At 40.5% G+C, this 27064-nt stretch overlaps 1 protein-coding gene across 1 annotated transcript in view; it reads left to right on the forward strand.

Annotated features, from left to right (window-relative positions):
• nos1apa (nitric oxide synthase 1 (neuronal) adaptor protein a) overlaps positions 1–27064 on the forward strand; it is a 163947-nt gene that overhangs the window by 67461 nt on the left and 69422 nt on the right. Inside the window, exon 5 of the mRNA XM_070832417.1 lies at positions 18946–19054. Coding sequence (XP_070688518.1) covers positions 18946–19054 — 109 coding nt within the window. The remainder of the gene's footprint in view (positions 1–18945; positions 19055–27064) is intronic.

Here is a 27064-nt window from a genome sequence, read left to right on the forward strand (position 1 = left end):
TAGCTGCTGCTGCTGGCTCACTGCCACTGAGGCTGTCCGGCACGGCGAATGCCAGATTTGCGCTGGCAGTGATGGTATGGCAGCAATGGCACTTAATCGCATTTACACATTTACTTGTAAACACGTCTAAGGACACTTGTGGTAATATTCCACCAACTTCCAATTTCCAGAATCCTAACTTTAACTCTGACGTAACCCAGTGACAAAGAGAGGGACAACAAAATATCTTCACTCTGAGGTTCAAAAACTGTGTTTCTCAAAAGGAACGAATAACAAAACATGCATAAACATATATATAAGTGTGTCTGAGAAACATGCACACACAGGCAAACACAAGCTCACACTCATACATATTCATAAGTGTGCACACACACACTCACACACGCTTGAATGATTTATGTACTGTCCCATAAAACAAGCCTCATGGAGGTAGACAAGCAAACTAGAAGACTAGAAGGCTGTCCCATGCTGCACTATAGCTGTAAAAACATCTTCCTGTCACCACCACCTGCTAGAACAATGTAGCATCACTGTCAGCAGGCTGCTGTAGCTGTCGGACTCCTCCTCCCATCTGAGTGCCGCTACGTCTACCATCAGTACTCGTGGTAGTTATCGTGTGAATTGGTAGAGAACTTTTCAAAATCCAAGTCACAAAGTGCTTCACATCAGTACAACTGAACCAAAGTAAAACCAAGCACAATTGTCTTCATCAAAATTTCACGAGGAAATGTCAGAGGTGATGCTGGTGAAGAGAGGTGCAGACTGTTGTGTTCAAAAGTGACAAACACTCCAAGATGAGAAGGGTGATGACGAGCAGTCAAAGTGAAGCACTCTTTTTGAATTAGTGGGCCTCACTATTGTTCAGTGGATACAATCTGTATTGAGTGCATGTGTCATCATGTTGGTCCTTTGTTTGTGTTTGTGCCCACACTGGATGAGTGTTTGATTGGTGGCTGCTTTCAGCTGTCACTGACATCAAACTACTGTATAATCAGTCGCAGCAATCATATTATCTCACTTCTTAAGAGTGGGATTGTTGTAGATTATGGTATTGCCATGAGTTCTGTGATAATTATCAGTTTTTTTTGGTTTTTTTTGCAGTGATCACCTCAGACAGGATGCAGGATGTTTGCACTACGTGTCTTCTAATTCACTTTATTTTTACTAGAAACAAGACGTAACATCACACAGAACACATATTAAACCAAGTAAGAAAATATTGTTAGTAATGTTATTAATACTGAAATGAGTAAATAGAAACAAACAAATAAAGATAATTAAATAAGCACATAAATACACACATGGTAATTATTGGCATTACCATTATTTGTATCATATTACTATGACACACTGCAACATTAACATGCATGGTATGCACTGTATGATTATCAGTCTCCAGAGCAGGTATTACTGTACATACAGTATAGATACTGTATGATATAATGGGAAACACCTCATACTGATAGCACCTCATTGGGCAAACTTCATCCTACAGTTATCATAAATGTCATAAAACAAGTAAGACGCTCGAACCATCGTGTCTTATCACGTTTCAGTGGCTCACATATAGTAGTAACGTCTCTCCCGGGTGGCAGTGCTCTTCCAGCGGCATTTATCACTTCACCATCAGACATTTACCATAATGGTACTATGGTACTATGGCACAGGCTGTGTACTTTGCACACAGCCTGTGCTATGTCAATGCTAGAATAGTCGTCAGTAGTCAGTAGTGCAATGAGTTGATGATGATGCAGCTCACAGGCTGTGGCCTTGATGTGGACATGAGTGGGGAGCAGTTCAGCTCAAAAACTCTCTTATGGTTTCATTTGAAAGTTTTTTTTTTAGTGTTTTACAAGGAAAAAAGAAACTTAGTTGGAGAAAAGTGCATATATATATATATATATATATATATATATATATATATATATATATATATATATATATATATATATATATATATATATATATATATATATATATAAAGTATATTCGTATATTGTGTCATGTTGCTGACCATGTTCCTCTGTTTTAAATCATAACCTGCTCCACTTAGCAGCATGCATAGATTATACTAGCTGGATATTGGATAACAGCGGCTTGCGGCACACAGGCTGGTAGGATCATAGGTTTTCATGCACCATACTGCTGCTGATTCAAATGACAGAACACACACGCTGCCAGGTGGCGACGGCGGTGGCGCCAACTGCTTGCTTGTTTGAGAGCACCTTGAATGTTGCACGGCAACTAGAGGGATGCTCTGCTCCTGCAGGTTTCATCTCCTGCCGTCGTTGTCAGTGATGTTCTCAGCTGCTCTTCGCCTCTAGTATGACCATCATGTGTCCTTTTTGATTAGCGGCTTTGTTTGAATGTACGTGTACATTTAGGGCATTTACTGCCACATGTGCCACAGGTGAATAGACTTGACTCCACCAGCGTAGTACAAATACAGCAATCCTCTACAGCTCACTCAATCCTTAATCAAACACCTTCAGTTTGAACATTAATAGTAATATCAAATGGGCTTTTCTTTGGCCAACATGTACAGAACTATTAAGGCTGTAAACTGCATCAGGTCTCTAATAATAAAGTAGCTCTCAAAATACAGAAATTAGAAATTATTCCAATGTGATTTTTTTGGCTGAACATTTTATTTTCGAGTTTACTGTTCTGATTTTTTTTTTCTGTAAAGTCTGCTGAAAGAGAGCGCAGTAGAAAGAGATGAAGATGAATCCAGAATTGTTCTGTGACCTGCTTCATAAGATTCTTTTTGCCAGATTCATAAAGCTCTTGTGTATGTCTGAGGCGTGTGCATGTGAATCATCCATGTGCCAAGTCAGGGTCTCCTTCTTCTTTTTTTTTTATATTTGAACTACCACAAAAGAAATACTATATCATTGGAAATGAGTTTTTGAATAGAGTTGGAGCCTGACTCACACAAAGTGAGTAGCATGCTGCCCCAAATGATGGAGTGCACTGCCATGCGCTGTTCTCATTGTATATTTTCCAGTAGAGTGACCAAAATGATCTCCAATAATTAATGACCAAATCTGTTATAGAGGAGGTTCATGCTGCCATAATTTGGACCCGAGATGAGATTCAATTATACATCAGAGGAAATGTCTCCTCGACTCCTCAGCTGCACACACCATCTGTTTCGTATTATTCGCCCGTACGTCTGCAGAAACACTGGATGGCCACGAGTCATCAGACACTTGAATATATGAAATGGATCTTTAAATCAAGTCTTGTCATCTATTTGTTTTTCTTTCAGTGCACATAATGAATATTGCACAAGTAGTCATTTGCCCACTCAGATGAAACTTACTGTAAAACATTTTTTTCAAAATGACTTTGTCAAACGATCTTTGCAGTCTGAACCAGTCAATACACCAGTAGTACACTAGCTGCTTTAGAGGACCTGTGAGTCAGTTAAGATGATAAATAGTTATGAATTTACTGTGTGTGTGTGTGTGTGTGTATATATATATATATATATATATATATATATATATATATATATATATATATATATATACACAGCTTTTTTCAAAAACAAAATATGTGTTTTGTGTCTCCAAGTGAGTTTGTTGATGCAGTGCTCACTGCCCCTAAAAATAAACAAAGTATGACCAGATATGATAAGATATTCCTTTCCTTTATCAATCAAAATGCTGGTTTCACTGTAAATACTGACAGTTTACATTTCAACAACAGCAGAGGACACAGGTGCAGCGGTAAGAGAGCTTTACTGTTGCTGATGTCACGTAACATTTAAAGGTGCATCTGTCTGCTCTGTCTCTGAACACACACAGACAGAGCATGTGTGTGTGTGTGTGTGTGTGTGTGTGTGTGTGTGTGTGCACACTTTACGTTCCACCTGCCAGAGAGCCACGGCCTCGGGGCAGAAGCAGCAGACCGGCTCAGTCAGGAGTGAATCAGAAAGAAACACACACTGAATCTTTACAGTCTCTGAAGCGCACATACACACTTAACACACACTATTATGATTGGAAGCCACCCACCAGTTCAGAGCTGGAGCTGCAGGGCTGGGGGGCAAAGACCTCGGAGGGGTAAAACAACAGCACAGCCATGTCCAGAGTACTAAATAGTTTAATACTGCACGATCTATACACTTTTCCAACTTCTAAACTTTTATTTAGGAGTGTGTCTCCAAATCTGTTTTTCTTAAGCTTGAAATACAAAGTCAATGTTGTTATTTTCTTTTATTTAGCTTATTATCCTGTCTGGTCCCAAGCTGCTGACTGAGTCTGCATCTGGAAACCAAATGAGCACATCTACTTCTGTTTGATCTCTGCTCTGTCAGAACAGTCCAGACCCTACCCCACACAGACCGGCCAAATATATGGGTTATAAACTCTGGAATGCATATATTGTTATTCCTTATGGTTTTGGATGGTTTGATCAATAATTCAGACGTATGTAATGATCTCTTCTGATGTCAGAGATGGCTGAAATAATTCTTTGCAGACAGATATTTTAAGCATCCCCTAAATCTGTCAGTGTCTGTCAGGCTCACCAGAGGAAAAAAGGCTAACAGTTCACTTTTGGTCAAAGGTACAGCAAATCCGTACAGCGTACAACGCCCTCCGTCCTCAGACCATCGAATCAGATCAGGGACAACTCCCCGAAAGCAACAGAGGAAGGATCCTTCTCCCAGGACGGACAGGCGTGAAATAGATGTCACGTGTACAGAACAGGGCAACAAAATCCCAGTGGCCAGTATGCAAATTACAGCGATAGAGCCGGGCTGTTGGATGTTTGTGATTTGAGTTACACAATTATTCTTCAACCCACTTACCCAAACTTGGTCAAATTAGACTCTCGACCATTAGAGTAAGCTCTGAAAATGTCTCCAGTGTTTATAGTAATGTGCCATTTCTCATCAGATCACAGTACAGCAGATCCTTCCCATAGACGAGCGATTAAAACTTGCTCATAATGTCAGTTTTGAATTGGAAATTGTACAGTAAAACTAGTGACATTTTCTCCCCCAGAAGAGAAGGGTAATTACATTTTCATCTCAAAAGTACTGTGGACATAACAGTTTTCTGTGTGGACACGACCAAGTGGGCCGTGGATCACTAACACAAAGCATGGCTGCACCACGCAGTTATACATGACCTGAGAACTGTATTTGCCAGTGTGTCTCTGTGGGTGTGCATCAGAGTGATGCTGGAAGGGAGTGAGAGTGTGTGTATTTTATTTGTGTGTGTGTGTGTGTGTGTGTGTACATACAGGATCTGTCTCTGGTTATAACTTCTCCGGCCTTCATCTGTGGTAATTGCTGTCATACTCTGAAAAGCAGCCCGCCCTCTCTGACTTCCACCTTAACACTCTGTAATAGAAGTGTTTGGCTCTGCCCTTTATTCTCACTTCAAACCCCTCTGGTAAGAAGTTCACACACATCCAATTAAAGTCAATCTCGTGTTTGCATGTCCTAGAAACACCCTGATTACGAGATATGGAAAACAAGCTCCGATATGGAGCACGCGCACACACATTTTGCTTTGATATTTCAGCGTGCCCATGCCATGCTGATTACACGCTCATTGTGCACACATACCGTGAGCACACACACACACACACACGTGTAAAAGCCCATGAAGTTTCCCACAACCTCGTTCAGTCCTATACAATCGCCGTCTCTGCAGCATCCTTACCCGTCTGTGCTCTGAGCTAATGGACTGTCCAGTCGGATTTGATACTGCGCTCACTTCCCTGAAGGGGAAGAACTCAAAGAAGGAAAAAGAAACATTTCCCTTGGACAGAAAGTCTACCTGGAAATATAGCTGGTACCATTTGTAAGGGTCAGTTCACTCAAATTACAATTTGAGCTTATGACTCAACTGAAATACACACACACACACACACACACACAAACACATATATCTTTAATAATACTTTCGAAAAGACAAATTATTTATACTTGACTTTTCCCTCCAGTGGCCTTTCTTTGAAATGCTTTGAGTACTACAAAAACTATTACAGTCACCTCTGTTGTACTGGGGTTGCAGTAGAAATCCATGACAGGCATATATCAAGCCAAAACTCTATAAAAGACTAGATGCCACTTGGGTTGAGTGAGAAAATGCTTCTGCAATTTGTCAGCCACAACATTCATAGTAAGGAATTTGGAATCACATAGTAGTGAAAACATATCAGCAAGTCTGTTTGACCTTATGGGGGGTAGAGCTGCAGTATAGTATTATTGATTTTTAATTTTCAGGATTTGTTTGTTTGATAAAAACAGTGAATTAAGTGACCTACCCTCTGGCTGTTGGTAAAAACAAACACACCGCTGTGCTTCGTAGAGTCATACCAACTTATTTTGAAAATAACAAAGTCCCATCACCTTTTTAACTGCTCATAATATGGCATTTGAAACCAGCGTTTCACCATTTTCCCATTTCATTGCAAACTGGATACTCTGACTGGATTCTTCAAAGTTGTAGGCGTTTAATTGTTACTGTGATGTCCAGGAAAGCAGTTGTGCACACAGCCAGTCGAGTCTCTTCCCACACCCAGATCAGAGGGACCCTGTGGTTCACTGCATTATTACAGTGCTGGGCACCATCCAAATGCTGAGAAAAACAACGTGAGCCAGACTTTTATTTTATCATCGACAGTCTCAATGCATAACAGTGCCCCCCCCCCACGGCCTCTCCCAGCGTAAATCATGAACGGGAAGTTTAAAAAGAAGCACCACATCAAACAAAACATCTGTACGGCACCAGGTTTTGCCTCTGCAGCTGGTTCGGAGTCCTGTAATATTCCTCCAACTGCTGCTTTGTCGGATTTTCCTTTTTTTTTTTTAACAAGAAGTAATGAAACGCTTGACTATGCCGACAGCCATCATGTCTGTCCTGAGGAAACAGATGTCTCTGAAGAACTGTTGCTTTAATTTACATGATAACGAAGCTCTATTGATAGCTGACGTTTAATTGTGTATAAAATATGGGACACCTTCTCAATTCAAATGATGTTCTGAATCTCACAGTTAATTCTAGACACACACACACACACACACACACACATTTAATTGGAGTTAGTTGTTTTGTTGTGCAGGTTGTGTCCTTCCAGACGTTTCATTAGTTGTGCTCTCAGACGGCTGTATTAACATCCTGCTTTCTACTCATTTAAGTTCTTAGATTCTGTCTTCAATTTAATTCCCTTTTACCTCTGCACATGCTTTGTGAAGTTTTACTTTTGTCTCTCTGCAGCCTTCAGATGGCCAGAAAATAACAAAACTCAAGAAAAGAGATGTTTGTAGGCACAAAGCAGTCCAGCCATTTGCCAGAGTAACTTTTGTTCATGGCTTCTATAACGCTGATCACCCTGAAATGAAACTGTAACACTAGATTAGTTGTTTTGGAAAGAGGAAAGTGCCAGCCGAATGGCAGCACATTAGTTCTACAGGCCAGTAATTGTGTCTAAAGTGACCTTTAACTGTTGACGGTGCAGCTCAGAGAAAACAGCACTAACAGGAGAAAAGGCTGTGCAGCTGCCACAGTTATTGGATTTACTGTCCTTTCTAATCCAAACAAACAAACATATCTGGAAAGGTGTCTGTTTTTTCATCACCGCTCTTATACGACACCTAGTAGGCGTTTAAATGTAACATTCTTTATGTTTCTCATGGTCTACAGCTTCTCGTATGCAAAGATGCAATCCACTATATGTTTGGACTGATTCGGCATATTGATCATCTCAGTCCTCAACCGGATTAAAAGGACCCAGAGGGTTTAGTACAGTTATTACAATTGCTAACACTTAAAGAGATTGCATTCCCAGACAATGTTAGTGTCTGTATTAATTTATTTCTTCACACTGATCCGACCTCCTGCCGCTGCAGCAGCCACTTTAAACCTCTTTCAATTGAATGTAAATGAAGATGAAGACGGTTCAGTTCTAGTTTTGCTTCTCTCTGCCCAGCCACTGCTTTCCACTGCCTATGGGCTGTGTGTGTGTGTGTGTCTGTGTGTGTGTGTGTCTGTGTGTGTGTCTGTGTGTGTGTCTGTGTGTGTCTGTGTGTGTCTGTGTATGTGTCTGTGTTTGTCTGTGTGTGTCTGTGAACATGACCTTGATTTGTGTGTCTTAGAAGACAGTCCACATCCTCATGAGTAGATGTGGGTGTGTTGCTGACTACGACCCCACACACACACACACACACACACACACACACACACACACACACACACACACACACACACACACAGAGCACACACACACACAGAGCACACACACACACACACAGAGCACACACACACACAGAGCACACACACACACACACACACAGAACACACACACACACACAGAGCACACACACACACACACAGAACACACAGACACACACACACAGAGCACACACACACACACACAGAGCGCACACACACACACACACACACACACACACACAGAGCACACACACACACACACACACACACACACAGAGCACACACACACACACACACACACACACACACACACACACACACACACACACAGAACACACACACACACAGAGCACACACACACACACACACAGAGCACACACACACACACACACAGAACACACACACACACACACACACACACACACAGACACAGAACACACACACACGCACACACACACACACACAGAGCGCACACACACACACACACACACACACACACACACACACACAGAGCACACACACACACACACACACACACACACAGAGCACACACACACACACACACACACACACACACACACAGAACACACACACACACAGAGCACACACACACACACACACAGAACACACACACACACACACACACACACACACAGACACAGAACACACACACACGCACACACACACACACACAGAGCACACACACACTGATCAGTATTGAGAGCAGAAAACTGTGGTTGTCTTTGGGAGTGAGGACTTACTGTTGAGTCAGTTCTGCCCCTTTCTGTCATTTTTACACAAATATTCTCCACCTTATAGACACGACTGTATTCGATTTAAACTTGAGGCTCTCAATTTGTATTTCTTACTTTTTTTTGTTGCAGAAAAATACCAAAAATTCTGAAAAGGACATTTAAATATACATATTTTTCCTCCAGAAGTTGTTTCATTGGCTGCTGAAAGATTTATTGGCACTTCGTTATTTGACCTGCACTATTTATACCCGTCAGCATTGTCTCCCGGTGTTGTGGTGATTCTTTATTGGCCTGTTGGACGAATCAGTGTGTAACTGTGCATGTTTACACATGTGCATGATACAGCAGCATCGTGTCCGAGGCCGTTTGCAGTGAAACCATTTGCTGCAGTCATGCTCTGCATTTGTGTTTTCACACAGCTGTACTGTGAGCTTCTGTAAGGCTCGAGCTTCTAAAGACCTGACTGCGGTTGTAAGGAAGTTACCCTCCCACTCAACTGAGTTAATTTCCATAAACAGTCATCACAAGCGAGAGAGCTGCACACACTCATTCATATTTATTCACAGATGGACGCTGTGGAATAGATGTTGTGCTTAATTTGAGATCTGCCTTGACAGACTTAACATGTTGCTCCCCAAAGTTCATTCACATGAAATGAGAGAATGCATTACCACTGTAACGTATCATTAGATTGCAGATGCATCGCATTTGATTATTTTTACATATTCATTGGTAATTGAGTGAGTTTACTTATTTCATTTGAGTGTTTTACTGAAATTACAGCTCTGAATTGTCAGACAAGCTTGAAAACTCTGAAAGAAATATGAAATAGACCTTAAAGTTAAAATAGCTTTAACAGACTGTTATCAAGATGATAATTGTACCTCTAAGTGTAGAAAAGTTCCACAAATGTTTGTTCATGTTGGCTTAAGAATCAAGATTGAAAGATTATTCGTCACCTTGGGAAAAGCAATTGACCCAATCTCAGCACACAGTCCATTTGTAGCTGCTGCGGAGCTTTCACTGGTGTCTTCCATGGCACGTGTGATTATTATGACCTAACGGACATAATGAGGGTCAGCACAAAAAGGTTTTAAAGGTTTTAATGTCTCTAAACGAAGATAAGGGCCTCCTGTTTAACAGATGCTGGACCTGGTATCCCGCATGCAATGTTGAAGAATTACACTGACTTAAAAGAAGAGTGGGAGGGCGAGAGGAGTGGAAAGTAAAATGCTCCAGAGGGAGGAAGGGAGGGGAGTTATGGGAGAAGAGGTAGAGAAAAGGACACGGAGGAGTGGTAGGGCTGGAGCCTTATTAGTGTTTAGTAGGTGTGGTGAAGAAGGGAGGACAAGAGGGCAAAGTTAATGAGAAAACTTCACTGTGCAGCAGTTTAACTTCACTAACAGAGTTTTCAGCTTTCAGATGTTTTTACCTCTTACTTAAAGCCGACAAGGAATTTCTTGACAAACTCAGATGTGACTGTATGATTAGAATTATTAAATATATCTCAGAGTAGTTTTTTTGTCTGGGCAAATGATCAAAAAGCTCACATAAATTACACATTTTAATATGAATAATATGTTGCATTTCTCTGTATTCAGTATTGTACTTGAGTCCTTCATTAAATGTTAAATATGCAGAAACTTAGAAGTCTGTTTAAAACACATGACATCTTACTGTATGTGGTGGAAGAAGTCAGAATTACACTTTGAGCAGCAGCATCAACAGATTTCATGCCTCTCCATGTCTCCCTCTGTCTGTAATCTTGTATGCATGAGCTTCCTTTTTCTTTTCAGTTTCATCCCTGGGAGTCCAAATAATGTTTTATTGGTTTAGTTTTCTTTCTCCCTCTCACTCTTCTCCTCTTTTTGTTGTCATCTGAAAAGAAAGCGAGCCAGTGCGCTGCTTCATCTGCTCTTGAGTTAATAAAACTTCCATCACACATGCCATCCAGTTGGTGACCTTGCACGATGCTGTTGATGTTGATGCGTGCTGTGTTCTTATTTCAGTGTTATTTCAGTGTTGCTGATTGCACGAGTGTGTGTGTGTGTGCACATGCAGTAGCTCAAGAGCAAATATGCAGTTTTTGCAACAAGGACAACAAATGGCCTCTACAGGGAGGACAGGAGGGGGAAATGGAAGAAAACAAATTAAGGAAAACAAGTATTGAGAGAGAAACAATACAGATAAAGAGGAGGCTAAACAAGCAAGCTGTGGAATGGCAGCCCCTTAAGACAATTTAATTTCACAGCTGGATGTTGAGCAAAATTTATTGTAAAGTATAAACAAAGTAAAGGTTCCTGTTGGGCTGGACCAACACCCCCAGTAATCTCTCAGTTTGCAAGGAAGTGCTGCCTGAGACAGCTGATTTTACAAAAACCTCAATGAATATTCTACGATAGTCATAGTGCTGCAAAATGCAGGTGCTTATGGGGAAATTAAACTGATGTGTCATCCTTGTAAAACTCCAGGCATTTGTTATCTGTTAAAGGTTTTAGGGTCCGCTTTGCTTTGAGGCAGTGTGGACAGTATCTGTTAAGTGAGAGCCTTTGTTTTAGATACTCCAACATGTGCACATGACCAAAACCAGGCCCACACCCCTGAGGCAGAATACAGAAGTGCCACATGAATATTTCACCTGTCTTGATTAGTTAATAGGTTTGTGTTTACGTGAAAGAAAAGCGAGAGTTATGTTCAGTTTGTCTTCCCTGGCACGCTTCCTTACCTTTTAAAGTAAAATAATGCATCAAAGAATAAAAATGAGACTGTGTTTCTAACTTCTCCCGTTGACTTTAATAAGTCCAGTAGGAGCTCGCCTGTCTGCTTGATGATTAAGTCTGTTTTGTTGTGCTACTTTCAGATTTACCAAGTCAGTGCTATACATTTTCAGGGGTTTTTGTTGATGTGCCCACAGAGGGGTTGTGCTGATACAATAGCTCTCTGATAATGAACATTTAGAACCTCTTTTATAGTTATTTTTAATCAACATAATGTCTGATTAGTATGCTGTGTCATTAAGTTTTGTTTATCTCAGCAAATCCATGCTGTTCTGGAAAAAGATTGTAGGTTGAGGCTATTGCAGAAACGTGTCCGTGTAACACACAGGGAAAGGAACAGGCCTTGTTATTGTAATGCAGAACGTTGAGTCGTTTTCATTTCACACAGTCAAAAGCTTTTGCAAATGTCCTTTTGTTTATACTCATACTCCTTTAAGTCTACAGCTGAATTCAGAGGCAAATTATCCGTCGCAGTTATACGTCAAGAAACATCGAACTGACGAGCATCAACAGTTTAGATGTTTTCTAACATAACTGTCAAAAGTAAAGGAAAACTTCAAGCTTCATAATCGCTCACACACTGATGTGTTAGTGACGGGCTGCTTGGCTTTCGCTGCCAACATGGGGAGGAAAAAAACCACTCAGTCTCAGAGACAGGAGTGATAGTCAGTGAAAGACTGGACAGACGAGAAGAAGAATCGAGAGATAAAGGAGAGGGAGGTGAACCACAGGTGAACTGTGGCTCTGTACTGAAGCCTGATGAAGTGGATTTTAGAATAGCAGCTCCTCTCCTCCTCACAGCACACTGCAAAAACTAAACTCCTGGTCCTTTACACCCATAACATGTCCCACCTAGTCTAATGGATGCTGTAATTACTAATCAGAAGGCTTTAACTTTAGCATTGTGCAGCTGATAGACACTAAACCTGCCACTCATACCTTACAAATGGCACCAATAAGCCTTAAGAGGTCAGCCTAATTAACTATTAGAGTTTTAACACACCATAAATATAACTGGCATGTCAAGATCCACCTTTCTTTTCCCGCTTCAGTGCAATGAAGTAGCCATAGTTACACAAACGCCACCGCCTGTAGTTTGACCACATTTGCAGAGATTATAAAGTTTATCAGTGATTTGTTTGTTGCGTACAAATCCACTTGATCTCTCGGTGGTGGTTTGGTGGAAACTGGTTGGAAAGGATCTGTTTCAGGTCTCTTTAAGATGTTTCTGCTTTATTTGCCTCATTACATGAGCCCGCATCAGTCAGCCAAGGCCAAAGATATTCAATGTCCGCCAAAGAGCACCTGGTCGGTACTCTGCTGATGTTTTCATGGATCTACATAGGGATTCACAGAGTCAATGTTTTCAGGGTGACCTTAGTATGTAGCTATCCCATGTATGTTTCATGTTACTGGAGCTTTATAGATTTCAGGATGGTGAATGTTAGGAGGTGTTATGCATTTGTAATTCAGATGTGCTTGGCTTTTATTCCTGAATATGATGCTGCTGCTAACATACACACATCTAGGGTGTGATCTGGCGCAGGTGGGTTATTGTATTGATTCCCTCTAACTGTGTGATTGTCGATGCTGTGTGTGTGGTGCATTGCCTCTTAGCCTTTGATTTATAACAGCTGTGTTTCCCAGGCAGTAATTTATCAAAGGAAAAATGGCCGAGGCCTTCTACAACGAGCCCACTTCATTACTCAAACATCACATCACAGCCCCCCGCATGATAGACTGAGCCTGTTAACAAGTAGGGCTTATTAGCAAGGTTAGCTGTGTGTGAGCGAGCGTGTGTGTGGTCATTGAGTCTTGTTAATGCAGCATTACACTTCCTGTCAAAAGAGTGAGTTTCATGTATATCTGTTCATGCACATGTAGCCTTTTAACAGAAGCTAACTGTTTTCCTGGACGTGTGTTGCTGATGAAGACGAAGCTGCGACAGGTTAAATGTGAGGGAGTGTTTTGTCAGAGTCTCGACGCTCAGCCGAACTTACCGGATGACTCATGAATCATCTTGCTTTGCTCTGCTGCCTCGCTCTCTCTTCAGCTCCTTACTCATGCACGATCTAACCCTTCCTCCCTGCCACTCTCCATCGAGCTATTCACTCGTAATCCTTCGCTCACTCACTTTCTGCCTCTCTCCATCGTCTTATTTACTCTTAACTGTCCATCTCTCTATTTGACTCTCTGGGCTTTCAATCACATCTTTTGCTCTTTCAGTCGCTGGCTGCCTCATGCACTAAACTCTGCAGTCTCCTGATTTGATTCTCATAACCAATACATTTGAAATAGGCGCCATACGCCAGTCTTGGTGGCAAAGTCTTTTGCTTCTGGCTTCTTTTGAAGAAATTAATTTATGTTGTTTGCTACTTGGAAGAATCTTTAGATACAAACAAGAACAAATGTTTTGGGTAAAAATCGGGTAAAAATATCTGACAAATGCCACTGAGGTCAGGCAGGATGTGGTAACAGCTAAGGGATGGACCTCGACCTTGATAAAGATAAAATGATTGAAACAAATCACACCACTTCTACTTTTTAAATCCTAAATCAAAACTAAAAAACAACCGCAGCTCGACAGAATATATGGAGTTTGAGGTGAATATCAAAATAAAACAAATCATGACAGTTTGGCAGTGATGCCAAGAATTACAGTAGGTTATTAAAAAGTAGTGACAGATATGTTGTGAGCCAAGATATTTTATCACTGAGCAATAAACTTTACTATCACAGATGACATTAACAGTTGCCGTAAGATGGGGGTACATTTACAACTTAACCGTAAATTAGATGAGTGTAAATAACCACTGTAGATAGAAAAACTTCATCTAGGAAAACCTATAAAGCATTTTTGGATTGATTTATCTCTCTTCATACCTTTTCATACCAGCCAAGATTTCCCCCCTTTACTTTAACCCTTTCATGCACAGAGGTCATTACAGTGTGCAGCTCTTCAAAAGCTGTTTTCTTGTATATGCATGAGTTTTGATGACATAGCTGCACATCAGCCACTACTGCTGCAAGGAAGCTGCTCATTTTCTTCTGTTCAAACCTTCTATAAAAAGAAACTTTGCAGGTAAGAAAAATATGGGGACATCAAGTAACATCTAAGGAGTCATGCAGTTGCTAAATTTTCCAAATATTGATTTTATATTGGGAGGAAATCATGATTAATCACATGTCCACTGAATTCATAATTCATGCATGAAAGGGCTAACAAACCCCAGAAAGACCAAGGCTCAAATTTGTATTATTTGAATTCCTCATTCGTCAGCAATTATATGGCCTGTCAACTATATTTCCCATCATGAATATCTAAGCATTGATTTCAAAACTTTCTTCACACGGCCAGCAACACAATCCTGATGAGCTCTGGCTCCTTTTTGCATTTTCTACAGCCTAATTGTTGTCAAATATGAATACAGAGTCTATATACTGGAAACACTGGAGATACAAGTGTTCACTGCAGAATGTAAACAGTTACAAATAAAGTCACTGCATTCATTTTTGCCTCTGATGTCTTCGTTGTGTGACGCCATGATTGAGTAATAGGATGGTACCAGTTCATTTACAGGTTTAGTCTAACTGCTGGTGTCTCTGCACCTTTTCCTCTTTGGATTTCTCCATTTCTGATGTTAAACGTTGAGTGAAGAGAGAGGCACCTTTTAATCCAGAGGCACTGATGGAAAATCATTTCCAAGAGATGTAAGGGCAGATTTTCATTCAATTTTTTATCTCATTTGTAGATTTGCCCTCCAGAAGTCTCTGATTATCGAGATTATCTAAAATGAAAATTGATTAATGTAGGTGCTGGACTATTTGATAGAGAAGTTTTACCTCTTATTTAACTTCTAAGTTCTTCTCAATTCTAGCTGGCTTGTGTTGCCAAAGAGCCATGACTAAGTTGCAGTGCTACTATACCCATTGAGAGAGTAGGGAAGTTGTATGTAATCGTGAAAATTTTGTTGATTGCTGTAGCTGTTAACAGGAAAAGCAACCCCCCCCTGAAACACAAGATAAGAGGTTTCAGCCTTGGCAGTATTTGTAGTCTGATTTATTTAGCTGTTAACCATCTTTGATGCCTTTCATATCGAGCCTGCTTCTCTTATTCTAAGATCTGATCTATCTGACGCAGCTTCACCTGGAAATTTGGCAGCTTTTCCTGTTAGACACCCTTGATAGAGATGTATCTGAGCTGTCATCTTTGCTCTGCTTGGGGATTTGTCTGCTAAGCCAGTCAGCTAAACTCACTTTTGCTCACTCTGTGTTGAGCTTCAGTTGGCTCGCAGCATGTAATGTTGCTTTTTATCACCGCCTACAATTTTTGAATACGGTTCAGTTCTCTTTAGGCAACGGCTGGCAGAAGACCAGACCTTTTCCCCTGCTTTAGATTTCAAAAAGAGAAATCTTTGGGGACGTTGATTTTTATCATGTTGATTGGGGGTTGGTGGGGGTGAAAAGGGAGGCCAAAGAAAGAGCTGAAAGGGGAGACATCTAAAAGGTTTCTGCAAAGTGCAGCCGGATGGGAGCGGTCACTTTTCGAACAGTAGATGACACGACTTGATAAAAGAGACCCTGTTAACCCCCCCTGTGTTTGTTGACACAGACATGTTTCTACTACCCTCACTGAGCTGCGGCTACTGACCGCCGCCTGAATATGAAGTCCTCTGTTAACTGCATTGTCGCAGCAGTGCCAGTCATTAGCTATGGGAAGCAAATGGTGATGTTTAAAGCTACAGATGATGCTAACTTAGGCCTGCATGTTTTTCACAATAAGGATTTTAATGTTGGCAGCGTTAGACCCCTGTGAAGCTGGACGTTTTGAGGTGTGCTAACTCAATACAAATGTTGGTGACACTGAATTAATGAAAACAATGTTAGAATTCTCCTTTTAAAAAAAAATCAGCAACTAGTTTGATAACTGACTAACCTTTGCAAGCGTTTCATGTTCTCAAATGTGAAAATTTGCTGCTTTTCTTGGTTTAATTTATTTATTTGATTAATAAATTGAACATTTGATACTAGGATATTGTGATGGTACATGTTTCACTGTTTTCTAATATTTTATAGTTCTCATTGTTAGTCTTCCACACCAGCCGGATGGATTTCTCTATATTATTACTTCTCTGCTCCAGAAATCAAAATGAAACTCTTTACCTGCCGTCTCATTATCACTGTCATTATATTGCATCTGTTTCTGCACTCTACCACATGTAGGGAATATTTCAGGTAATGGGAAGCAAGACAAACCACTTCTAATGTTTTGTGAGACTCTGTAATATCACAAAAGTAATTTCTGCATGTGTGTGTGTGTGTGTGTGTGTGTGTGTGTGAGAGCCACTGCAGATAACTGTGTCTTGAATTTTGACAGCATGCTAAGCAGGGTTGACAAAGACACTGTCCATACCACGAGACCTCAGCTAGTCCGGCTCCCAGGGAAAAGGCCAATATAAATACCACAGAAATGTCACTGAGTGTATAGATGAGACCCCTGATACACAACAGATACACGTACACACAAATACACACACGTAGAAATCCAACATGGATGAAAAGTCGCCCAGACACACACAGTTATCCAACGTCTCACAGTGATAAATTACCCCGAATATACCAGCCGGCTCCCTAATTATGGCCCTAATTGCCCAATTAGGAAGCTGTTCTGTCTGAGGTTCTTCTCAAACTGTTGATATTCCAAGTTATCTATATCAAGCAACACGAACAGCTGGCTTCAGAGAGTCATTCACTCATTAACCTTCAAAACCCAGTAAAACATTGCAGCACTTAATTCTCAAACAATCTCAAACAATCAAAAGGGAGGTATAATTGTAATGATGATGAGTTGACTTATTGTGCTCTAATGAATGTTTGCATAGACGAGGCTACTTCGCTCTATGTTAAATTCTGTACATATTAGGTGGAGCTGCCACTTCAAGAGAATGTTAATTTATCCATTATGTTTTGTACATTTAATGACTGCAATCTCTAACAGGGTTTGTAAAAGTCTGCACGTCTTGTTTTCTAAATAATAATCTTGAAAGACAACCTTTGTGGTAATGAGCTTTAATCATCAAGCTCTGATAAAGGCCTCCAGGTCACAGCTGTAACATGGATGATTGGGATTTCTATGAGTAAGTGTGCTTCGGAAAACATTTCACTTCCTCCTGTTGGGGAACAAATTGTTGCCAGTGAACATGTTCCTGGCACAAATAACGTTTCTTACAAAATGCAGTAAGTTATTTGCTTACATTTATGGGTGATTGTTAAACACACACACACACACACTGCTGCTTTCATGAGGTCAAAACCAACGACCTTTAGTGTCCTCTATACATTATTGAGGAAATGATTTTCTGTGTACACATTAGTTCAGAGACAAAGACCATCCTTGTCTCATGGAAGCATCCAAAAGGTTTAGAGTCTGAACAGGACAGTTTCAAGCTTCTTGGTTTCAGTCATGTCACCATATTGTCATCTGCAGTGCTTTTTCTCTCCAGCAGTGTTCTTTTGTCACCATAAATTAGATCCAGTGCAGAGCTCAACTCATGCAATGTTCTCCCGCCTGCAGGTTTTTGTGTGTTATATCTCGTGCACTCCCTTTTGCTCCCAAACTTATTTCTTCCTATTTACCTGCTGTGCAGGATATTGTATGTCTCTCCCTATAGGGAGAATTCTATTATTATGTGAAAGTTTGCTCCCCCTGCATCTTTTTTCACAGGATATTTTTAGTTGTAATAGTTTTAGATTCTCTTTCGTCCTCACACTAGAAACACTATTGTCACTGGAGGTTTTTTTTAAACTCTAAATTAAAGTTTACCTAGCTCTTAATACGTGTCGCTGAACTTTCTGCTTCAAAGTCCCTTAGAGTAGAGAAGTCTATGAGGGAGCCAGTTCATTTTATTTATATAGTGCAGCTCCTCCCCAATCTAATCACAACTTTCGTCAACCCTTTTTTGAGCTTGAGAGCTATAACTTGGCCCCTTGCCTTTGGATTAAAACAAGCTTAAAATAGTGTTTATTTTTGTCGCATTGAAACCCCAGAGAAACGGGCTGAGTGCCTGTTTTGCATCTTAAGATACATTTAGAAATGCTGCCAGGCTCTGAATCATACCCGGATATATATATATATATATATATATATATATATATATATATATATATTTATGTATGTATATTTCTTTAATTTCTGACCTATTTTGTTCTACCTTTCAGGATATTCTACGTGTCTCATGACTCCCAGGATCTGAAGATTTTCAGCTACATCGCCAGAGATGGACAGAGTAATGTCTTCCGCTGCAATGTCTTCAAGTCCAAGAAGAAGGTAAGAAAGACAGAACTTTCAAGCTTTGAAATACACCTGAAATGATACGTATATGCAAAAGCCTAAATTGAGTTATCAAGTTAGGAAACTCCCTAATAATTTCTCATAAAGCCTGAAGGTATTATTTTTCTATAGATCAGCGCTCAGAACATGCTACAGTGGGATGCTCTATTTTATTGTTAAGTTGAATCCCAAAAAAGCTGTTTTTCCTCACTGTAAATATGTTTGGACGCACTCTGTCTGAATGGACTAAATGAAAGAGCGCATTACTCCTTCCTCATTAACAGCAGTTGTAGTGAGAGGCTTCTATTTGTGAGAAAAGCTTTTAAAATAAAAACTAACCTCAAACATATTAGGAAAAAGGCTGTAAATCTTTGTTTTTGTGAAGCATATGCATTAGAGAGGAACAGCTACACTGCTTGTGTGTTTAAGAAATGTATTGAATCAGCACATCACACTACTGTGTGTTCTTTGTAGACATAACAAAGTTTCTCTTATAGTGTGAAGTGAAGTAGATTTGTCAAGTTTCCTGGTGCACAGCGTTTGTTCTGATTTCATGTTGATTTGGTGAAGGAAATGATCTTTATCTTAACTCATTGACTTTTTTTTTTTTCTGTTTAATGGGAAGATGGGGAAAAAAAAGCTGCCACTAAGTGTTTCATCTCCAATGTTTTCACAGTCAGTTAGCTGTGTATTATTCCTCCTCCTGTCTTAAATCATGTCACTGTCTGCCTCACACCTGATAACCTATAATGAAGGGACACACGGCTGCCGGCCAGTAATAATTCCCTCTGACGCTCGAGGCTTGTCATTGTTGAGGTTTGATGAACAAGTTTGAGAACCCATTTGGGGTCGATGCGTTCCTGCAGAGCTGAGCTAAGCAGAGTCCAGCGGTGTGACACAGTTAAGGAATGTGCTCCACAGTTTTCCACTTTAGCTGCCAGTTTGCAGGACTCGATGGTTAAGTCCAGGGGTTAGCCGAGTGAAGCACACACTTCCTCATTATCTCTTACAGACAGGCCGACACTGACACATGAACACACACGTGCACGCACACTCCGACACACACACACTCTGTTTGGAAGACAAAATGGAAAGTGGCGCTTACCAAAATTCTGTGGAGCCACTATGGCCCCAAGGCCATTAAGCTGGAAACCAGTGTGTGTGTGTGCTTGTGTGTGTGTGTGTGTGTGTGTGTGAGTGTGAACATTGAGTGTTTTTTACAGCATAATGGGGATGGAGAAACTATGGTCCAGATTGTTTTAATAGAGAACATCATTATGTTTAGCAGTTACAGCTCTACTATGACCGTCCATGTCTGGGTAATATTTCAGACCATTAACGAGTTTGTCATAGCTGTTAAAAATACACAGTTTATGATGGCAAAACCAGCTTGAAAGCACCTGCTGTGGTTGCTCACAATGATAATAGAAAGTTTAATAGGCATTCTGCATTTTTTTTTATTCCGCTACAATAAAATCAGGAATAAAGTAAACAAATGTCTCTTCGGTGTATCTGTGATGGATATTTTCACCTGCTGTAAATACAACATTGCCACCGTATAAAGCTGATGTGGTAAACTTGTCGGCAAGCAGCTGCTTATTTACTCAACAGAGGCAACATTTACTCCATTTTTATCTTTGTTTTGGTCTCCACCACTTTCTGAGGGAAACATTTGGTTCTTTATATGTTATTTATAGTCATCTTGTACTGTTTGTCTGTTCTATAGTGTTTACCAGGTCACTTTGTTTAGTGCTTGGTCGTGTACAGTGCATTTATTTATTTTTTGCTGAAAACAGCTGCATGCATCAGCTGAAAACGACACTGATTAAAGCAGTAGGAGTGAACCAGGCCATAAAACTAAATAATGAGCTCTAAGATGCTAAAAGCTGAGGGGAACTACAGTACAATGCCTGGTAATTATCCTCTCTGTGTTTGTCACTACATATTAGACCTTTTCACATTACACAGTCATTTCATTCAGTGGTGATATAAAAGTATCGATTAGTGTAACTGTAAGTAAAACATTATGACTTAACATGATCAAATACAACATTAGGTCTAATATGCAACAAAGACTTGACATATATACATACAATGCATGGTCTGTTATTTGTTTACAGCAAATAAACATTATTTTAAGGGCTTAGTTTAATATCATTCATGCTTACAGTACTAGAAAAACAGTGGAGAAAACACTATTATTCTTTAAACCAAACAGTTTTTCTCAGTATCCTTCAGACCACAGAGGAAGGCAGCCCAGAGATAAGTACAGGAACCCCGGAAAGATTAGGAGAATGACAAGGACAGTAAGAGAATGAGACTCTCTTGGCATAATGAAAAACGAACAGACATATACATATGAAACATGCAATAAAACTGTCATGCCAAAGCAATGGTTTTGTGTGAGTGAGTTTTGACTTGTGGAAGGTTGCGGGTGCAAGATTAAGTAGAAGATTAAGCAGACTTTATTTCCCTCTGAAGTACCAGCAGTGAAAGAATGGCGGTGATTTAAATCACAGTGGCATAAAAAGGCTGTAGTGTCCCATGAGTTCTTACACTGAGACAAGCTGTGTGTGTCGCTCTCTCTCTCTCTCTCTCTCTTTCGGTCTTCCGTTCTGGCTCATACTCTCTCACGCCTTCCCTTTCTTTCTGCGATCGACAGTTTAAAGGAGGCTAATGAATGACCTGGCCATTATTATGCTGAAGTGAAGTGAGAGTGATAATGTGACCAGTGAGTGTTCATCAGAATACTGAGTGCTGCCTCGGCTGAGAGTGTGTGTGTGTGTGTGTGTGTCGCTGTGTAAACCTCTAAAATTAGTGCATTTTTGTGGGTTTTGTTTGATTGGAAGCAGATTTTGGTGAGAAATAACACTGAGGGGGTCAGGGCAGTTTGTCAACATGAAGGTCAGAGCCCACATCCAGTGGGGAGCCCAACTAAAAGTATTTTTTCAGGCTGATATTTGTAAAGCTGCCTCCTAATGCTCCACCAAATGTTAGTCCATGAGAGGAGCCTCAGTTGAAGTTTTCATTGGCCGCTTTGTCGCAGGAAATAAATAAACTCAAACTTAATTCTGCTCAGTTGTGAGTTGTCAGAGTTGTGTTATAGAAGATGCCAGAAACATTCAGTGTAAAAATGACAGTGAATTTTGAGCACTAAACTACACTGGAAGAATGAATACAAAATTCTATTCAACTTAAATGAAATGTATATAAAAACGAAGCCTATGAAACTTTCATTGCTTATCTCCAATTTCCTCTTGCGTACTTGTCAGTGGGTGAACCCCCGCCTGATGTCAGCTGGGATCGGCTCCAGCCCCTTAAGGATAAGCGGTACAGACGATCTATATTTGTGATCACTAAAGGATGAAGCCTTCCGGTCATCTTCAGGTGAAGCTTGCAGGCCCTGGCGCTGTGCGTCGCAGAGCCGTTCCAGCTCTAGATCATATCATGTGTCAGTGTCATTACATCCACTTTCCAATCTTTACTTCATATCTTCACCAATGAGGCTGTAACACATTAACAAGCCAAGCATGAAGAGATAAACATGAAGATAATAAAGATGATGCATAAAACCTGGTTACGGTCTTTTAAACCTAATAATTGACTACAGAACAACACATCCCGTCGCTGCTGCTAAATGGAAACCTTGCGGCTGACAGCTGTGCCTTTTATGTTTGTTATTGTTCTAATTATATTGATGGGCCACATGATTCAGTTTATCCGTAAGGGAGGTTATGCAAATGCACTTAACCTCCACTGGATTAAAACACATAACAGCACATACAGCACATAATGGAGCTTGGTGTATTAAAACAACAGTTTTTGGGCTGCATGTATTTGTGTATCTTCTGGTTATGGTGGATACAAACTCATCTGTTGTCCACAGCTGGTTGATGAGATAGAGAGAGAGTTGTGCGTCTTGTGTCAAATGTTAATTGAGTTCTCTCTCTCCGTGGATGGACGCCCTCCAACCATATGCTGTCATTCATTGTCGGCTAATGGCTTCAACTTGTTCAGCCTTGGATGCAGATGACACGTTGAATATTCTGCCTTCGAGGATGATTGAAATATGAAATGCATTTTGAATAATTCGCTGAGACTTTGCTCATACATCGAGAAGTACTGAGTGAGCTGCGGCATAAATAAAGCCCGTTTCAAGTTGTACGTTATGGTCTAAAATGATGGTTCAACTCCGAGAAGTGTGGTGGATTTCTATCTTAACACAGCGAGTCTTTAAATTTAGCTGGCTTGGATAAAGCTCCAGAACCTGACAGGGGATCAGTGATTTCTTCATTGACATTGAGGGGTGCTAATATAAAATGACACATGGCTTCTTCCTGACATATCGGTGATAAGGACTCGCATCATTCTAGACACGGCTTAGTTAAGATAATTGGATTTAATAGCCTTTCAGCACTTTTTATTGAATATCCATATCTCAATGAAATGATCTTGCTGTCTTAAGCCTTTTGTTTCTCCCTCTCTTTCTTGCCCACTCAATCTAATGTATGTTTTACTCCTCTGTCACGACATAGTGTATGTTTTCCTTCACACTGCTACTTTCCAGATACGGCATGTGAGTTGTGAGCTATATTGATCATGAGATCTCAGTCCTGAGACGTAAACACAGGAAGCAGTCAATAATGCTTCCTGGTTTTATAGGTCAATGTGCACTTTCTGTGAGACAAGATGAGGTTTAGTTTGTACAACAACCCTGCCAGTCCTGTCTGCTGCACTCTGTCTGTTTTTATCTCCAGTGTGTCTATTGCTGTGTCTCTATTTACAACTCACAGTGTAAGCTGCGGTGTCATGAAACTTGACCGACATTACCCTTGGCATCTACACGTTGCTGGTTATTTGAATGCAAAATGCCTGGTTTACAAGAGGCTCCCTGATGCACCGTTGGCTTTATTCTCTGTAAGGCTCCAGACAATCTCGCCTGAGGAGGAGGAGCAGGTTCATTCTGGCATTTAGGGCCACAGCAGGACTCATTTTTTATAGGCTGTGTCCTTATCCAGCCTCAGAACCGAGACTCAACTCAACCAGCTCTCTGTGAAGCGACACATGGGGCTTCATCACATTAATGTATATTAAATTATCCTTCCTTGTATCAGGATTTTTGGTTTCACAGAAACATGTTTCCTAACTTCTTTTAGAGGAAAAATCCTATATTATCTAAGGATAGAAACTGAGGTATTACAGAACCATCCCAACTGAAGAATTTAGCAAATTAGGAATGGCAGCGTCACTGTTGGTGCATCTGAACGACGCTGATAATGAAGACGGCGAACGGCACGAACACTGAAATATTAGGATTGAAAGGCTACTCGAACTGTACGATGCTTTAAATGTATCCTGGGCCTAGTAGTCCCCAAAAGGGTGTGGTTGCCTCTCTTGCACCTACACGAATAACGCTCGGACTAAAATTGAGCGCCAGTTTTTTCTTGTCCATTAGCAAGCTAGTTATCCAGTAACCACTGAAATAAGCCAACTGTTGGTTTTACATCTAAACACAGACAAGCGCTGACTGAAGGAACAAGTTTAAAGTTCTAGATAGATAGTATAGCAAGCATCCATGAGTTTAGAAATAGGAAGATATGATTTTCTTTAGTCTTTGAAACTTAAGTTAGGACAAGCAGTTGTTTCTGTAATGAGGCCCCTGAACTCTTTCTTTGGTAACAAGAGCCAATAATCACCATATTTTTTCATATCCATTCTTCCTGTGGGTAGAACAGTTTGGACAGGCCACCACTCTACACAGAGCTAACAGACATACAGTCCCACATCCACACTTACTTTCCAACCAATTTTTGAGTTCCTGTCAAGTTATTTTAACATTGCAATGTCTTTAATTTGAAATTTAGCTAAAGTTTTCCAAAGGTGCCATTTCTTTCAAATCAGTTTCTTTAATACAACCTGCCATAATGTCTATTTAGTTTCTCTGAATGGGTCAGTGCACATCAGCCTTCATCATTAGCCTCCTTCTGACGATAAGCTTCAGATGCTTTGCTGTTGTATTGGAAGGAAATTAATTAAATGATACTGACGTTTGAATGTCATTTAAACAGCTCAGGGGGAAAGGAGTAAAAAGAAAGAGAGACAGAAAGATTGAGAACATGAGAGAGAAATAGGAACTTTTATTTGGCAATTGTTTAACAGATTTGATGTAATTCTGTTTTTTAGTAGAAAGGTTTTTGTACCTAAACCTGTTTTAACAAAATATGATGAAACTTCTCAATGCATCAATGCTTAAAGCGGCCAAAAAAGAATATGAACAAGTCAAAAAATGTAGCTTAGATGTGGCCAAACACTTAATACTGTAATAATAGTGTGTGTGTGTGTGTAACACCACTATCCTTGAGGCAATTAAAGTGTTTGATGAACATCAGACCAGGTGATCGGGGAGGCTCAGCTCTCTAAATACAACTCAGTGGTTTAAGTTGCTCCAGGAAAACAGTTAATAAGAGGAGCAGAATAAATCAGAGGTAGTCCGCGCTGTAATCTCTTCTCTTATATACTGCACATACTGTGTGTGCACTGAGTGATGCATGTGTGAATTGTGGAGGGATGTGCTTTATATGTAAATACAGGATGAGGAGGAAATGAATGAGCTCATCAACGGGGGAGAGAGGCGTTGGAAAGACTTAGTAGTAACTCCCCTGCCATCCCCTCATTGTTTACCCTGCTTTTTCCTAGATTGCATTATATTCCCTTTTGTCCTTTATCTTTCCTGGTGCCAAGACTTCCAGCAAAAGCACCGCTGAACCTCTGTGGTAAGGGATAAATAATGTATCACGTTTTTTGACTGGGCTCTATCCTATAGACGAGAGAATATTCTGCTGCAGGGACCCAGCTCACTGGCAGCTTGATATATAGAGAAGAGAGAGAGAGAAAGACGGAGATACACAGAGGGTACAATTATACGGTTGGCTTGACAGAGAGGAAAAGTGATTGGTAGAGCGATAGAGACAGAAAGATAGCCAGACAGAGATGTTGACAGATGTCCAACTGAAGAACTATTTTGTGTCTTTGCAGCAGGATATATACAGGCTTCGCATTTGAGTGACAAATCTCTTAGCAGTCTTGTCAGCTGCCAAAATTGGAGATCCATTGGAGAATTTGCTCCGGGCGTAAAATGTCTAGATACAGGACAGTCATCCTGATAAAAAGTGAGTTAAGTTAAAAAAAAAAGAAAAGAAAGATTAGCGTCGGAAGGAGCTGTCCGTTTGACAAAGGTATACATAACACTGCAGACTCTGACAAGGCACATTTGTAAGGCGATAACGAGAGTCTTCACCAATAACTCTTGCACCAAACGACCAAACAGGGTCTTTCTCTGTACCTCCCATACACAGTGCTCCAAACAGGACCCGCAGTGAGCGTTTAGTGGTCTGACACCTTAGTGGTCACCTTTAACCAACCAAATCCACTTGGTTACTGTTAAAGGAAGATCGTGGTCATGGTCAAGGGGCTGACATTGACAAATATGATCCACAAAGTGGATCCATCCTTGGTAACAGATCCATGAGTTTGGTGGTTTATCAAATTTATAAATGTATTTGTGATATTGCGTATTTCATTTCATGCCCGTTTCCAATGTAGGGTTGGTTGATATGACAGTATAAACCGTGCAAAGCTAGAAATGAATCCACTGGTAGAGATTTGGCAATTACGTTTCTACCGCAGGAGCTTTTCTCACGTGATCTGATTGCAAATCCAGCTGCCTCACAAGGTAACGTGATTTGGGGAGACATAGAGGAGAAGAGTGAAATTGTAAATAGCCTCCAGAGCAGGAGGAGGAGTTAGTTTTTACTGGTTTGAATCTTTAGTTTTTAACAGTCTCATGAGAGGCAGTTGTTTTTGTTAATCAACAGCGATGTCTCGTGATTTTGGCCATATTGCTCACCCCCGTTCTAATGTGGTAGTCCATTTGGAATGAATGAAGAAGCAGTGTAATTGTCTGTTATGTTAACAAACTCGTGCTACTTGCACTTTTGCTACTCAGAG

This window comes from Pempheris klunzingeri, chromosome 6 (assembly GCF_042242105.1).
Source record: "Pempheris klunzingeri isolate RE-2024b chromosome 6, fPemKlu1.hap1, whole genome shotgun sequence".
NCBI lineage: Eukaryota > Metazoa > Chordata > Actinopteri > Acropomatiformes > Pempheridae > Pempheris > Pempheris klunzingeri.